The sequence below is a fragment of the Schistocerca cancellata genome, chromosome 2 (assembly GCF_023864275.1).
Source record: "Schistocerca cancellata isolate TAMUIC-IGC-003103 chromosome 2, iqSchCanc2.1, whole genome shotgun sequence".
NCBI classification, from domain to species: domain Eukaryota; kingdom Metazoa; phylum Arthropoda; class Insecta; order Orthoptera; family Acrididae; genus Schistocerca; species Schistocerca cancellata.
The window spans coordinates 188213986-188231975 of NC_064627.1; the positions used below are offsets into that span (position 1 = coordinate 188213986).

General features: G+C 40.0%; 1 protein-coding gene across 1 annotated transcript in view; it reads right to left on the reverse strand.

Annotated features, from left to right (window-relative positions):
• Nucleotides 1-17990, reverse strand: part of LOC126144361 (transmembrane protein 181) — a 233961-nt gene that overhangs the window by 90566 nt on the left and 125405 nt on the right. Inside the window, exon 5 of the mRNA XM_049915486.1 lies at nucleotides 5244-5346. Within this exon, the coding sequence (XP_049771443.1) occupies nucleotides 5244-5346 (103 nt within the window). The remainder of the gene's footprint in view (nucleotides 1-5243; nucleotides 5347-17990) is intronic.

Below are 17990 nucleotides of genomic sequence, written 5' to 3' on the forward strand. Positions count from 1 at the left end.
GCATGATGAGGAAAACCACTATGAAAACATTGTGGTGAAATGGATTTAAGTTTATGTTTATCAACATAAGTGAAGCAATGGATCCAGAGAAGTACAAAGCTGAATAGTGTGTGTGTGTGTGTGTGTGTGTGTGTGTGTGTGTGTGTGTGTGTGTGTGAGGGAGTGGGAGATGGAGGCATATGGGATGGGAATAAGGACAGACATATGTGGATGACAAGAACTAGCAAATACTGACATCATGAGGATTACAAACTAAAGGATATAACAATGAAAAAGAGGGGGCAATCATCACCTCACAGCTCAAGACAGTTGGACAGATGGGCTGTGGGGAGTGGGGGGAGGAAGGACCAAAGAACATTCAAATACAAGGGTTATGTATGGGTGATGATGCAGTAATTAAGAACTGGATTGACATTTGGGCAGAATGGGAGCCAAATCCTTATCAGCATTGCTAGTGAGGATGCAATGAGTATTACACCGAGGTTGGGCTAACAAAATGATTGGTTAGTTGTTTACAGCCAGAGAACAAGCTTGGTTGCGCCATGTGTTCATTTGATTGTTGTAATATTACCATATTATCATAGGGCCCAGTTACCAAATGCAGCTGTGAATGAGAACTGTGGTCACTAATGTAGCTCTTATGATCTTTATGGAAACGTGATTCATCTCACTGTATTGATTTTCTTTATTTTATGTGACAGCTTGTCTGAAGCTAGCAGCGAAAGTCAGGAAAAAAGTGATAAAACCATTATGATCCTGCAAAGTGAACTCTGTACTGCATGTTGACTGGAAATGTGTGAAGGATTCAGTATTTAATTACATGGCTGTTAGTGTCACAGCATATGTGCATGTGGGCACTGCAGAATTCACCTGCTTTCAAAAGTAAATCTCAATCATTCTGTTATTCCGAATCAGGTGTGGGTGTATGGAAGGGTATAGCAACGACAATCTGTCCTGTGGACTAAGTTTGGTGGCTAGTGGCTGTCCCTGAAGGTCTTGGTGCAGCTTTCGACGTCCATCACTGCAGATGCACCATCTGCAAGAATACAGAGGACAGTTTTTTTGGTGCGAAAGGAATGACAGCTACTGAAGTGGACATATTACTGATGGCTGATTGGCTTAATACAGATGGAGAACTTCTTCTATGCTGCTGACCTTTCTCCTTCAATTACCTTGGCATAATATGTGACTACTCTTGCCTGCATGTGCTTGAGTTCTCTTTCTCTCTCTCTAGACCTTTATCTTTCACCTCTTAAGCATTCAGTCGACTCACTCTGTCCAAGACAAATAATCAATCCAATTCGATCACCAAGTTGGGACAATGCAGGACTATCTACGTGCTGCACCGATGAGCTTTGAAGAAGAACATAACTTCTAAAGTTGTGTTACCATGATCAATTTCTTGCTGAAATGGATGTCTACTGTTTTACAGATCTTCTATACCATGAATGATTGTCTTTACCCAGACCATAGTTTGCTGTTTGTATTAAATCCATTCATCATAAGAATAAACCTGATGTAAACATGGCCCTATGTACTCTTCCGCCTTTGCTGGAACCTCATTGGATTTCTGCTTCATGTGGGACTGCAGCCAAGCTGTCTCAAGTACCGTCAAGAATGATAATAAGGGTACATTTTGTGCTGTGCGTTACGGGCACATCGACTTAGTGATAATACGGGACAACAGCTTTACCAGCGCATTTAACTTGGACAGCACTGGCCGGTCAGCTGGTACAGCTAGCCTGCAGTGACGTGGCCAGTTGCAGTTCAGAGGAACAATACAGCTTCGAATGTCATTTAATTTTTATGCAGAATGAAATAGTACATTGCAAATCTCCCACAATATGCTCCTTAGATGACTAGACAAAAACTGCAACATGCTATTGTTTGTAGCTAACGTACTATCGTAATTAAAAACAAGAATGATGAAAATTCCTGACTTAACCACAGGGTAATTTTTCTGCATAAACTGTGTGTAAAGTAAGAGACTATTGAAGGATTTCCCCCATAGAGTTAATTAAATATTGAACAGTCTTTCATAAAGCATCAATAATTAAGAATTTGTATTTGAAATGGAAACAGGAATTTCGTGTCCATTATGTAATTAGAAACAAGAAGACGTGCATTATTCATAAAAAATGGTGATGAGTTTTATAATTACGAGATGTAGGCATTTCAAATAGAATGAGAAAAAAAAGTGATACTGGAGAGATCTGAACTAACACATTAATAACCGCATTTGTTTCCCATTCCATTACGCAACTGACAGCGCTACACGTTCAATGTAACTTTATTGATCGACTGCATTATATACAATGCTGGAAAAACTTCAAAGCTGAATATCTCCATAAATGTATGAAAAACATTAAGACCAGCCTATTTCTCAGCACTTTTTAACCATGTTCCACATGCGTGTTTCACTATGGAACAGAAAGCAGCCTTAGCCATTTTCACACTGCGCATTAACATTGCTGCAGAGACTGTGACTGTACAGGATTTTTGAAATAAAAACTACGTAGCTGAAGTGTGATTATGAGAAACATTGATGGCTATTAATACATTTGAATATCTTAAAGTTCCATTTAACATAACTTAGTAATATGATATCTAATACATAAGTAGGACCTATTTCCAAAAGCGTAACAGCACCAGCGTGTGCGTGTTACGGCTTCTGACTAATCATAGCATGTGTGTTTGTTTACATCAGGTTTATTCTTATGATGAATGGATTATAGGATTCACAACAGCTTAGTTATTCGTAACTGTGACGATTCACAACAGCATAGTTGTTAGAAACTGTGGCGAGGCTGATGACTGAGTTTAGAGTTATGATCAGTAGAGTTTAATGCCCGTTAACATAGTTTTTGGCAAATGCTTTAATCACCATTGGTTAAAAATTTATGTAAGCAAAAAATGGGAGGGGCTAAAGCCCAAAACTGTGTAATGCCATACTTATACGTAAAAGTGAGGAAAGGCAGCCACGCACCTTCAGGAGCCCACTGTGTAGTGCATAGAAACATGCAACAGAAAAGACTGGTACACACATTCTCGCATACAACCACACATACACCGAAACTCAAACTCTGGGTGTTTATATAATAGAGAAACAGCAAATGATAGAAAGCTAGTGCAAATGATCTTTTCTGTTGCATGTTTCTATGCTCCACACTTACGTCACCTACAAGTGAGTGACTTCCTTTCCTTAATTTTATATATTATTGCATCCAGAAATTTCAATTGTTGTTATAATACCATATTTGATATTTTTCTATTCTGTGTTTAATTTTACTTTTATAGTGAAATATTTTAATCTAAACATCAGCCTTTCTATTAAGGAGGTAAATCAATAGAATGCAAAGAGATGTGACTACCATTAATATTGTGGCATTAAAATTATTCAAATAAACATCTATGATCTGTGGTATCAACGGTCCCGATGAGACCAGAAAATATGCTGCGAGAATAATTTTTCCTAACGTAAAGCAACACATGACTTTCATAGATGAACTACGCATATGAACATTTTAGATTCACATAAAATATGTACTGTGATGACTGAAAGCAAAATCAGTTAATATTCTGGATGAGTCTGATGTGAATGATGTGTCCAAGGCCCTGATAAAAAAGTGTTGAAGACATTTATAAATGATGTCTCCGAAGCATTCAAGGTCAAAAATGGTGTCAGGCAAGGTGACTGACATTCTTCATTACTCATTTTCAACTATGTTTTGGAAAAAAGTATTTCAAGAATTGAGGAAAATTAAGCAAAGAAACAGAAGAAAATGATCCAGGTTACCACATAAATTGGAAGTTCAACTATCTAAAGCAAGTTGCCAGAACACCAGGACTACAAACTTCCTTTAAGACAACATGGCTGACTTCAATGATGGACACAAATGGAGGACCACTATGAAGACTACATCTGTACTCAGCATGGCGCCATGAAGTGCACGGTATGGGGTACTTATTAAATGATATTTATTTCCCAATTTCCTATTTATTCCTGTATGGTACACGGGTGTAAAGGCTGTTGACACAAAATATTTCACAAAATTTGGTAGCACAGGAAGAAAATAAATAGTAGCATCTCAAAATTAAACTGATCCTGTCACCTGACACACTGATTTGTAGTTAAGATAACATAGCAGAGCACAGTTATCAAAACAGAAGACTTGAAAACGAGAACAGTGGATAATTTCAATAGGCAGAGTGATGGACAAATTAGTAATTGTACAAGAAAATAGAACTGATAACACATTTAGATAGAAAGAAGTGGCTGCTGTTCTATTTTCATGCATTCAGAGTAGCCCATGATTGTCTAACCCAGATCTGAAGTTTGTAACCCAAAAAGAACAATCAAAATTATTTCAGAAACGTAAGAAGTATCTCTGACAATTTGCTATCCTGGAACAGACCATCATTCTTCTTTCTTTTTCTTACGCCTTTTTCCTGGTACAGGATCGGCACAGGTATGAACGAATCACGTGTGGTTAATTTCTGGGGTGATCAGATGTCCTCCCTTGTGCTGCCCCGTTACTGCCTTTGACAACTGCCTACATGTAGCATTATTCATGTGAAAGTTTTACAGAAGGAAAAGTTTTATAGAATGAAAACACCATACCAAGAGCAACAAATTAAGGCAGATAATACAAATCTTCCAAAGTTTGAAGTGGAACCAGAACACAGGTGATAGCAAGAGCCTCTACCGAGACAGAAGAAAAAATGGCTAATGGGCTCGAAAAATATTATCAGATCAACAAGATCTAAATGTCAAAAATGATTCTGATTGTCAACATGCCATCTGCTGAGACATGGGTTGACAGTACAGGCACAACACATAGTTACAGAACAACTTTATTCGTAACTCACTGCATGGAGAATAATACAAAACTACAAACAATTTACTTGAAAACATACTTAATGACATCTATAGACACCAAAGGTGGTGGAAAAATTTGAATCTCAATACAGTTAATAAGTCTCAAATTGAAAGGGGAAAAATTAATACTGTGTGACAGTTCACTAGATACACTTTTACCACCCATGGAATTACTGATTTCCTCAGATTTATTAACAGTTGTAATCTATTTACATCTGGGATACCAGATGGCAGAGAGAGGTACAGGAAGCTAAAAAGGAGGTTAATGCAAAACTAAACTATTCTCTATCTCAGTATATTTCTTTCACATTTCAAATACTAAAGAATTTGACCATGTGATGGTACATATCAATTTTTTGGTTACCTGTTGTGGGCCCTGTCACTGTGTAGTATGGTGACGGGTTTATGGTCTGCAGTTAAACCTTCAATAGAAACACTGACATGGAATGTCTTGTCAAAAGTCTCATCTGGAAATAGAAAGACAATAAAAGAAAGAGCAGTACAATTTTCAAGATATAAACAGGTGGTAAGACATCATTACGTACAGAAAACTTTATGTTAACAACTTGCCTCTGTTACTAGACAAGGTCACTAACACACATTAGTGCAAATCATGGTGACACATAGAATATTATCATACTATTTGGCAGACAAGGAAATGAAAGGTGGTAGTGTAAATTTCTCAATCATCAAAACCATGCACCAATGTTCTGGGTTAAATTTCTACCCTGTCACCATATGATGTGATGCAGTGGTTATCACACTGGATATATTTTGGGAAAGTGGAGTTCAAATCCCTGAGTGGCAATCAAGGTTAGGTTATCTGTAATTTTCCTAAACTGCTTAGTGCAAACGCCATATGGTCCTTCCAAGATTAACAAAAGCCAGTTTCCTTCCCCACCCTTTCCACTATGAGCTTGTCCTTTGTTCTTAATGGTTTTGTCATAAGTGGAATGTTAAACGGTAATCTTCATTTTTCTTTCAAACTGTTTTCACAATGAGTGATAACTAAAGAAGAATCTCACACATTGCAAATCGCCCCAGACTGACGATGTCAGGAAAATATGTCCTCTTCATATAACCATGCTGATTGTAAGTTGTTAATTGGATGAGAATATTAAGACTGTGTGTCCACTTGATGCTACTGAAGAGAAGACTTGTGCTGTCACTGGGATTACGTAACTTCTTATATCTCTCGCTGACACCATGAACACAAAAGCCTGATGCTGCACTGTGCACACACCAATCACAGCTAGTACTTATGACTTGACACATTTGACTAAGAAAAGTAGTTGGCAGGTTGGAGCAACAAGAAGGAGGAGAGCAGTTGAAATAAAGTTGACAAAACTTTGAGGTGATTTCCAGTAATCAATTTCAATACTTTTTTTTACTGCTTCAAAACATACACACAGCATAGCGCTCAGATACAAAGTGTTAGGAGAAGCAGCTATTGTTCACTTCATGAAAATAATTTTTTTGGCGCTTGTTTATAGACTGAGAAGTTATGTGATGCAGCATTATTTATTTTCCTTTTTTTAAAAGTGATTTGCATAATGGCCATTCCTTCCTTTTTCTCCACAAGAACAACATAAAATAAGTTCTCCGCATCTCTTTTAGAAGCTACATCCATCAACTATCTCACATCTGTAGGTGACTTCATTAATAGGAAATATCTGTCATTACTGCTGCATTTTCATTTGTGGGACAACAATTACAAGAAGTGAAAACTATCTGCTAAAAGTCTCTAAATTACTTACAACCATCTGTCACAGGATAGTATCTAGAAGCTGGTTCATTATCGCGACAGTGACATTTTGCCACCCAGAGACCTGCAGTTCTCTTTATGGTTATCACATTTACAAACTTACATGCTGTGTTCAAACTTCTGAAAACAAGTCTGACCTGTAACCTTCCCTGAACATCTGCCACCCTACTCAACCACTGATATCAAGCCACTGTTTGGCAATTATATGCGTATGATTAGGAAATAAGGTAGTGCAAAGTCATGATCAGGGATTACGAGAATCACCCACTGCATGAAACTGTTGCTCGCAGCAACTCATGACAACTGGTTCTTCCACACCCTTTACTTTGCCCCACCAATAGCACAATCTGTCATCTCCATGTTTATCCAAACAACTGCTAGGTAATTTGTCTTGAGATTTGTTTCTGATGTCCTGTTTTCTTGAAAGATGACCTTATTTCCACAGATTCTGTGTAATTGCATGGAACAGTGTTTATTTAAACCACTATTAACCAATTTCAGCTATACAGTCATTTTATAATTGACAAGTCTGTGAATACATGCCATACGCTATCCAAGCAACACCCAGGATGCCACACTGTATAATGCGTAGTAACACGTCGGTTACTATACCTACTGCTCAAAGCAGATGCAAGTCAGGCCACCAGAGAAAGTGTAGAGCGTGCCACCTTTCAAATAGCTTGCTCACAACTATCCAAGGCGGCTGCCAGGGGCAGCCCAGCCACCGACTGGTTCACCGTGCACACGCAGCACTACATCAGTGACACATGATGTGGGTAACATCTTTATAATGGCAAGCACAGGCCTCCGGGTCCTCAGTTGTTAAACGATATGTGAACTAGTTCATTGTATTCTCGTTGATATCAATCAACGGTCCAATAAATTGTATCTCTTTTATGACCATACGTTTCCTTGTGTTCCTAGTTAGAGCAGGGTAGAGTTTTTGTGTGTTTTAGATTCTGTGATTTTCTCACCATTTGGCTCTCCATAGAGGCTTTACTCTGGTCACTTCTGCACTGTTGGAGCATTTGTTGGCTACGACAACCCAATGTCAGCCAAGGGGTGTTCATCCACCATCACTCCATAGAATACTGGGGCACGTACAAAAAGCAGCTTTTGTGTCATTCCGGGTGGGATCACAGAGATCTGTAAGGGTCAGTTCTTATCACTTACTGTGGCAGTTAGCTCCTCTACAAAAACCAGCATCACTTTCTTTCGAAAATATGTGTTGTTTTCTGTTCTCCTAACACCACAAGCAGTATGTGGTCACTGCGCATGTTGAATTCTACGAATGTCTCAAACAGCCAGAGCAGTAATATCAAGCTTGGACGACTGAGCTTCATTACCTCAGTCACATACGTCAGTTCTTCAAGACTAAGTTTCAGGAGTCTTATGCTGACATCACAGTGAGAGATGCAATCATTCGTTAGCCCCAGGTAATTAAGTGCATCATTATGGCCTTCAGTTTGAGGAACTTTCACTAAAAGAGGTTTTGAATATTGCACAGTTGTTCGAGGTATCCCGTGCCATGGGCTGCCGATCAGAGACTTGGAATGATGGTGCCGTTGTTGGCAGCATGCAGCTCCAGCACATGGAGCATAGTGCGCTGGGGGAAGAGGAGGCAAGTGAACTGGGCCAACACAGACAAACATGTCGTCAGCAAAAGGAACAGCAAACATCATTCCTTCACGCCATTCTTGTTTTGTACAGCATGAGTGGGCAGCCTGCCGTAAGCAGTGAGCCTCTAGTCATAAATGTAAAAAAAGGTCACATAGCAGCAGTGTGTTGATCCTCTCCCCTCCCAACCCCCTTTCATTGTCGTGTTCACTGTTGTCTGCAGCCCAGATCAAACTTTTCATTGAAGTGTGAGTGATGGATAAGCCATTAATCATAAAATCAGATATGGGGGGGGGGGGGGGAGGAGGAGGGGCGTGCATCGTGCTTCTACTCAACTCATAGACATATGCCAGATTTGGATCCCCCAACTAGCACGTGTCTAGTGTTTGTTGATAAGCTTAACAAATAGCAAATTCAAATTCCTATTCTCGGCCAATTTATGGCAACACAATTTATAAATTATCACTCCATTTCATTATGATGCAAGTACTAAAAATTTGTTTGGGTTAGTTGTCTTTGCCCCCTCCCCCCCCCCCTCCCCTCCCCTCCCATGAAACATGAAACATGGACCTTGACATTGGTGGGGAGGCTTGCGTGCCTCAGCGATACAGATAGCCGTACCGTAGGTGCAACCACAACGGAGGGGTATCTGTTGAGAGGCCAGACAAACGTGTGGTTCCTGAAGAGGGGCAGCAGCCTTTTCAGTAGTTGCAGGGGCAACAGTCTGAATGATTGATTGATCTGGCCTTGTAACACTAACCAAAACGGCCTTGCTGTGCTGGTACTGCGAACGGCTGAAAGCAAGGAGAAACTACAGCCGTAATTTTTCCCGAGGGCATGCAGCGTTACTGTATGGTTAAATGATGATGGTGTCCTCTTAGGTAAAATATTCCGGAGGTAAAACAGTCCCTCATTCGAATCTCTGGGTGGGGACTACTCAAGAAGACGTTGTTAGCAGGAGAAAGAAAACTGGCGTTCTACGGATTGGAGCGTGGAATGTCAGATCCCTTAATCAGGCAGGTAGGTTAGAAAATTTAAAAAGGGAAATGGATAGGTTAAAGTTAGATATAGTGGGAATTAGTGAAGTTTGGTCAGGCGAATACAGGGTTATAAATACAAAATCAAATACGGGTAATGCAGGAGTAGGTTTAATAATGAATAAAAAATAGGAGTGCGGATAAGCTACTACAAACAGCACAGTGAACGCATTATTGTGGCCAAGATAGACACGAAGCCCACGTCTACTACAGTAGTACAAGTTTATATGTCAACTAGCTCTGTAGATGACGAAGAAAGTGAAGAAATGTATGATGAAATAAAAGAAATTATTCAGATAGTGAAGGGAAACGAAAATTTAATAGTCATGGGTGACTGGAATTCAGTAGTAGGAAAAGGGAGAGAAGGAAACGTAGTAGGTGAATATGGATTGGGGGTAAGAAATGAAAGAGGAAGCCGCCTGGTAGAATTTTGCACAGAGCACAACTTAATCATAGCTAACACTTGGTTCAAGGATCATAAAAGAAGGTTGTATACATGGAAGAAGCCTGGAGATACTGACAGGTTTCAGATAGATTATATAATGGTAAGACAGAGATTTAGGAACCATGTTTTAAATTGTAAGACATTTCCAGGGGCAGCTGTGGACTCTGACCACAATCTATTGGTTATGAACTGTAGATTAAAACTGAAGAAACTGCAAAAAGGTGGGAATTTAAGGAGATGGGACCTGGATAAACTGACTAAACCAGAGGTTGTACAGAGTTTCAGGGAGAGCATAAGGAAACAATTGCCAGGAATGGGGGAAAGCAATACAGTAGAAGAGGAATGGGTAGCTTTGAGGAATGAAGTACCGTATTTACTCGAATCTAAGCCACACTCGAATCTAAGCCGCACCTGAAAAATGAGACTTGAAATAAAGGAAAAAAAAAATTCCCGAATCTAAGCTGCACCTGAAATTTGAGACTCGAAATTCAAGGGCAGAGAAAAGTTTTAGGCCACACCTCCAAATCAAAACAAAGTTGGTCCATTGTAATATGAGACACAATTTAGGTCGAATGAATGACGATACAGCTACAGTAGTTTGGTTCGAGTCGTAAGCTTAGCAGTTAAGCTTTACCACGTAGCCATTGCTATGCGTCAGGCGCTCCGTCCGTATTTATACGGGTACCCTTCCTTTTTCATGTGCTTCGTCTGGTTTGAATCGATTGCTTATTTTGCTTTGATCTGATAAGTGCTGTTTTCTTTATTATAGGTGTTTGCGTCACTCTTAAGCTGAAAATGCATTACTGCACTGTGTCATGCATTGTTTGTTGCATTCTGATAGTGTGTGTTTACGGCCTGTCGCAGCTCGCGGCATGTCTTGCTTTTGTGCGCGCTACCGCCGCGTACAGTTAAAAAAAAAAAAAAAAAAAAGAGAGAGAGAGGAATCATCTCATTAGCGAAACAATGGCAAGAGACTGCTATTTGTTGTTACTTACACTGCTGCTTTCTTTGATAATGATCAACAAGAATCAAATAATAGACTGCGGATAGAACATGTTCTGAACGAGAGTTAGGCGAAAATTTTTCTCCGTTTGAAAATCTTTGCGGCCGCTTCTTTATTACATCAAATTCTGCACAGTAATTAGAGTCATCTTAGATTTAAAAATCTAGTCACTGGCCGTGCTTCATTTATGACTGTATCACTATTAGGCATAAGAATAATACGAATATAAACATGACACGATACGTATATTCTTCCGCGTTTGCTGTTGTCTCACTCTAGTTTCGTAGTTTACTAGGCAAACAGGATTTAAATGGGATAGCAGCAAACACGAAAGAATACATGGCAAAATGTTTATATTCATATTATTCTTATGGTGAAGAGAATACTGTATGTGATTCAAATTTCATCAGGTTCCTATTAGCAACCATCTCTTCTCACAGATAGGAAAAAATTCAGAACGTAGAGTTGGCCATATTGACAAACATCCCAAACAGTCTTGCCAGTCAGATTTTCGTAGTACACTGAAATTGTGCTACATTCGAAGATGAACAATATGGAATTTGTATTTACTTCGTTGGATAATGTATGAAAATGCAGTGGTCGAAACTCGCGGCGGAGAAAAAAAACTCGTCTTCCACTTTTTTTTTTTTAATTTATTTACTGACGCATAGGTTTTGGCGCCAGTATTTATCTTTGTGCCTACAAAGCATGCCTGCATAGCGCTACATATATTCGACGGCAGAAGTTAGTTGTGGCAGCAGGTACCAACATTTTTCATAACTTCCGCTTGCTTTGCACTCGATTCTAAGCTGCAGGCGGTTTTTTGGATTACAAAAATCGGAAAAAAAGTGCGGCTTAGATTCGAGTAAATACGGTACTGAAGGCAGCAGAGGATAAAGTAGGTAAAAAGGCGAGAGCTACTACAAATCATTGGGTAACAGAAGAAATATTGAACTTAATTGATGAAAGGAGAAAATATAACAATGCAGTAAATGAATCAGGCAAAAAGAAATACAAACGTCTCAAAAATAAGATCGACAGGAGGTGCAAAATGGCTAAGCAGGGATGGCTAGAGGACAAATGAGGCACTGAGAGCACAAGCGGACTAACCCACACTTTTTGTGAATTTGAGGTATTGACATGTTGTGATAACAGTATACGAGTATTATGCAATGCATGTTGATCTGTTTGTTTATCTGAAGGTTTGTCTAATGTAGCAACGTAAACATTGCTGTTGCACTCAACCGCTGATAGATACCGTTGAGAGCAGGGGTGGACTATGCGTCATAGTCCATTTGTGCTCTATGCTCTCCGTCCACTGCCATTGCGCGTGACGCCGGCGAACGAAAGACTTGTGTATTTAGTGTGGAACAACGTATTGGACCAGTGACCACGTGGACGTGTATTTCAGTTGATCAGCATGGCAGCCCCTGCGAAAAGTGTGGAGGAGCAGTTGGAAGGTTAGTTTGTATTGTGTTCCATTCCTTTTTTGCGGATAACATTGTCGATTGTACACTAACGCGTTCATATGCAAACACGTCTAGATGTACCGTATCTCGAATGGTGACTTTGTTCAGAAAATGCAGGTTGTTTTCCATACGAAAACAGAATGACATACAAACAATACTTTATGTATTGCTATTTTGTGTACAACAATGTTTTACCGCCCGCCGAGTTGTGTTGAGCAATTGCTTCGCCTGTGGATACCAATGCACACGTTGACCATTACTGTAGTGTAGTTAATATTACATTGAGGGATGGATATTGTTATTACAGAGATGTTTGCGTCCGATGGGGACGTGCCGGGAGACGCGAGAGCGAGCACGGCTGCAGCAACAACTGTTCCAGAGGACGTGCCAGAGACGAACGACGATGCCGTGGTACGGAGCCGAGGAAAGAAGCGCCTTAGAAACGAAGATAAATGGCTTCGTAACGTTAGGAAAGAACGGAGAGCTCTAGGTCAAGAGTATGTAAACCGTAAGGGTAACCTTGTACCTCGAAAGGAATTGCGGAAAATCAGCGAGTGTACGTGCCGGTATGAGTGCCACAAACACATCAACGAAGAACAGCAGGAACAAGTGTTCAATGAGTTTTATAATTTAGGCAGCCACGATCTGCAGTCGGCTTTCCTGTTTACCATGATTAAAGTTGTTGATAAAGCACGGTCTTACGTAGGTCAGCAACATTCACGTAGGGAGAAGACGAGATTGTATTACTTGCTCAATTCAAATGGGTCTGAAACGAGGGTGTGCAAAAGATTCTTTCAGAATACTTTAGCCGTATCTGCTGGAAGAATCGATAGGGTACTCAAGAATAAAGGGGAAAAAGTCACCCCTCCTCGTGATGGTAGAGGTAAAGGTGAACCTGGTAATAAAACACCTCGCCACAAAGTTGATGTAGTAAAACGTTTCATAGAAAAATTCCCGGCGTATGAAAGCCATTATGCATATCATAAAAATAACGGTAGAAAGTATTTAGGACCAGATTTAAATTTATCAGTCATGTATTCACTGTACTGTGCAGAGGAGCAAATGCCCGTTTCTCATTTTATTTTCCGCAAAATTTTTTACGAAAACTTCAATTTGTCATTTCATCCACCAGTGTCCGACTCTTGTCGAACATGTGATGCTTTGCAGGTAAAAATAACAGCTGCCGATAATGATAAGGAGAGGACGGAGTTAATTGCAGAACGTGAATTCCATCAGCAAAAAGCTGAGTATGCACGGGCAGGTTTACATAGTGATACATTGCTTAGCAAATCAGATGGTAACGTTACAGTGATAACATTTGATTTGATGAAAACTTTGCCTACACCGATCATCTCAACTGGAGTTTGCTATTACAAACGTCAGTTGTGGACATATTGCTTTGGCATCCACAATATGCACAATGATGATGTATACATGTTTCTGTGGCATGAATCCATTGCGTCGAGAGGGCCACAAGAAATTGGTTCTTGTTTGCTGTACTTCATACGCAATTTTGTCAGGACTGAAAAACTAATTATGTACTCTGATCAGTGTGGAGGCCAGAATAGAAACATAAAGGTTGCTGTACTGTGCCAATACATTGTCAACAGCTCAGAGTTCTCTGTGAAGGAAATAGACCATAAATTTTTAGTTAGCGGACACTCGTACCTGCCCTGTGATCAGGATTTTGGCTTAGTTCAGAAACGAAAAAAGTATTTTCCTAATATTTACCGTCCTAAACACTGGAATGATGTGGTAGTGAGTGCCAGAAAAAGGAATCCATTCAAGGTAATTAATATGAATGCGGAATGTTTCTTTTCAACAAAACAACTCGAAAGAAACATCACGAATCGAAAAATGTCTTCTGGCAATTGTAAAGTACAATGGTTGAACATACAGTGGCTGCGGTATGAAGCAACCAACAGATTCAAAATATTGTATAAATACTCGAACCAAAACCAAGAGCCATTTCAGGAAATTGATGTGGCCAAACGAACATCCACATGCATCAGCAATCTCGAACTGCTTTATCCTAATGGAAATGTAATTACAGAGGCAAAAAAGAAGGATCTGCTAAGTTTGCTTCCGTATGTACCTCCACTTCATCATGATTTCTACAAAACTTTACAAACGTCATCAAATGCTGTAGAAACATTGCCTGTGGATGATTTTGAAATGTAACACAATGCGTAACATTACAGAAACCAATGTAAAATGGTACATGTAATGTGTACAATGTATACTAGTAATGAATACTATTGTCACATGCATCAGCGTACTAACGGACCTGTCATTGAGAATGTTCAACTACTTGGAGCGAAAATGGACTAAGCCACAACAAAACTGCTAATATTCTACTATATAGTACTTTTGTAATTTATCGATGTCAAAATATTGTTCAATAAAACCACAGTTACATCATATGCATGTTACAAGGCTGCAATGTATCACAAACATACATTATTTGTGGGCCCGTATTATGAGACCTGTTTCCTCCATATTGACTTCTCCGGGGTTAGTCCGCTTGTGCTCTCAGTGCCTCAAATGTAAGGATGTAGAGGCTTATCTCACCAGGGATAAGATAGATACTGCCTACAGGAAAATTAAAGAGACCTTTGGAGAAAAGAGAACCACTTGTATGAATATCAAGAGCTCAGATGGAAACCCAGTTCTAAGCAAAGAAGGGAAAGCAGGAAGGTGGAAGGAGTATATAGAGGGTCTATACATGGGTGATGTACTTGAGGACAATATTATGGAAATGGAAGAGGATGTAGATGAAGATGAAATGGGAGATATGATACTGCGTGATGAGTTTGACAGAGCACTGACAGATCTGAGTCAAAACAAGGCCCCAGGAGTAGACAACATTCCATTAGAAGTACTGACGGCCTTGGGAGAGCCAGTCCTGTCAAAATTCTATCATCTGGTGAGCAAGATATATGAGACAGCCGAAAGACCCTCAGATTTCAAGAAGAATATAATAAAACCAATCCCAAAGAAAGCAGGTGTTTACAAATGCGAAAACTACCGAACTATCAGTTTAATAAGTCACGGCTGCAAAATACTAACGCGAATTCTTTACAGACGAATGGAAAATCTAGTAGAAACTGACCTTGGGGAAGATCAGTTTGGATTCCGTAGAAATATTGGAACACGTGAGGCAATACTGACCCTGTGACTCATCTTAGAAGCTAGATTAAGGAAAGGGAAACCTACCTTTCTAGCATTTGTAGACTTACAGAAAGCTTTTGACAATGTTGACTGGCATACTCTCTTTCAAATTCTGAAGGTGGCAGGGGTAAAATACAGGGAGCAAAAGGCTATTTACAATTTGTACAGGAACCAGATGGCAGTTATAAGAGTCGAGGGACACGAAAGGGAAGCAGTGGTTGGGAAGGGAGTGAGACAGGGTTGTAGCCTCTCCACGATGTTATTCAATCTGTATATTGAGCAAGCAGTAAAGGAAACAAAAGAAAAATTTGGACAAGAAATAAAAACTTTGAGGTTCGCTGATGACATTGTAATTCTGTCAGAGACAGCAAAGGACTTGGAAGAGCAGTTGAACAGAATGGATAGTGTCTTGAAAGGAGAATATAAGATGAACATCAACAAAAGCAAAACGAGGATAATGGAATGTAGTCAAATTAAGTCGGGTGATGCTGAGGGAATTAGATTAGGAAATGAAACACAAATTAGTAAAGGAGTTGATGAACATCAACTAAAGCAAAAGTAAAGGAGTTTTGCTATTTGGGGAGCAAAATAACTGATGATGGTCGAAGTAGAGAGGATATAAAATGTATACTGGCAATGGCAAGGAAATCGTTTCTGAAGAAGAGAAATTTGTTAACATCGAGTATAGATTTAAGTTTCAGGAAGTCGTTTCTGAAAGTATTTGTACGGAGTGTGGCCATGTATGGAAGTGAAACATAGATGATAAATAAATTGGACAAGAAGAGAATAGAAGCTTTCAAAATGTGGTGCTACAGAAGAATGCTGAAGATTAGATGGGTAGGTCACATAACTAATGAGGAGGTATTGAATAGGATTGGGGAGAAGAGAAGTTTGTGGCACAACTTGATTAGAAGAAGGGATCAGTTGATAGAACATGTTCTGAGGCATCAAGGGATCACCAATTTAGTATTGGAGGGCAGCGTGGAAGGTAAAATTCGTAGAGGGAGACCAAGAGATGAATACACTAAGCAGATTCAGAAGGATGTAGTTTGCAGTAGTTACTGGGAGATGAAGAAGATTGCACAGGATAGAGTAGCATGGAGAGCTGCATCAAACCAGTCTCAGGACTGAATACCACAACAACAACAGTTGTCTTTGCTATGGTTGGATTTTTTTTATTGAGGATGTAGTGCATCTAGTGTCAGATCAAGTGCCTTCTGAACTGTATTCCTTGTGTTCTGAGTTATCAGATATTTTTGCCCCAGGGTTGGGTTGTGCAGACAGTTTCATGGCACACATCAGGTCTTCTGCCCATTCTTGCTTTTTTTGGGCACTACCAGTGCCAGTAGCTTTTTATGACCAGGTTAAGATGGAGCTTGATCAATTAATGGCACTGGGAGTGATTAGACCGATTTCCTCAAGTGAATGGACTACTCCCTTAGTGATCATAAGGAAGCCATTCGGTCAGCTTTTGCTCTGTGGCAACTGCAGAGTCACTGTTAATGAGCAGGCAGTCATAGACAACCCCCTCCCCCATGCCCGGAGGAGTTGCTCACAAAGTTGGCTGGGGGTCAATTCTTTTTGAAAATTGATCTGGTTGGAGCCTACATCCAGACCTTCAGATTCCATTGGGCAAAGCATGAAAACAACTGCTTGTGATTAATACACCTTTTGGCCTTTATCAGTACCAACGATTGATGTTTGGGGTGATTAGTGCACCTGTCATCTTTCAATGGTTTTTTAGAATAGGTTACCACAGTTGTCCTCCATTGCATTAACAACCTTGATGATATCATCATGAAAGGTGCTACCACAGAGGATCACCCATGTAGCCTCCGTTCTTTGCTTACTGTTTTACATGCTGCAGGCCTGAAACATAACCTCACTATGTCTCACTTCTTCCAACCTTCCATTGGTTATTTGGGTCATGAAATTTCCCAGCTGGGTGTGCATCCCATAGAGCAACATATCACCACCTTTACAACTTTGCCCTGTCCATCTAATCTATGAGAACTTCAAGCATTCCTCAGCAAAGCGGTGTACGAGTTTATTTGCAGAGCAGCTCTTATCACCCATCCCTTGCATTTGTTGCTTTGGGAAAGGGGATCTTTTGTTTAGTCTGCAGGCTGTAGGTGTGCCTTTGTGCAGCTTAAGGTTAATCTTCACTCCATGCCATTTCTTGCAACATTTCAACCCAGTGAGCATCTGGTACTGGTTACAGACCTGACCCATCGCCATTCACATGGCTCTGAACAACCTATTATTTTTGAATCAAAAACTCTCAATGTGGCTCAGCAACATTATTTTCAGGTGGAAAAAAAAGCTCTTGCTGTTATTTATGCCTTAAAAAATTGTGTGTTCTTGTATGGAGTAAAAGCCCCCAGTTTCCTTGTTTGGCATGTCGGTCTCCTCACTGGACAAAGCCACTTATCATCCTCAGCATTGGGCTCTGTTCTTGTCCCCTTTGTTCGTCCATGAGGAACAGCTTTGTTCTCAACAGGATACGGAGATGAGGTACACAGTGGATGGCTTCTCCCATCACCAATGCCTGTATTGGCTCTGTTGTAGTGGCAGATCTATTGCTCTGGCTTGACACAATATGGG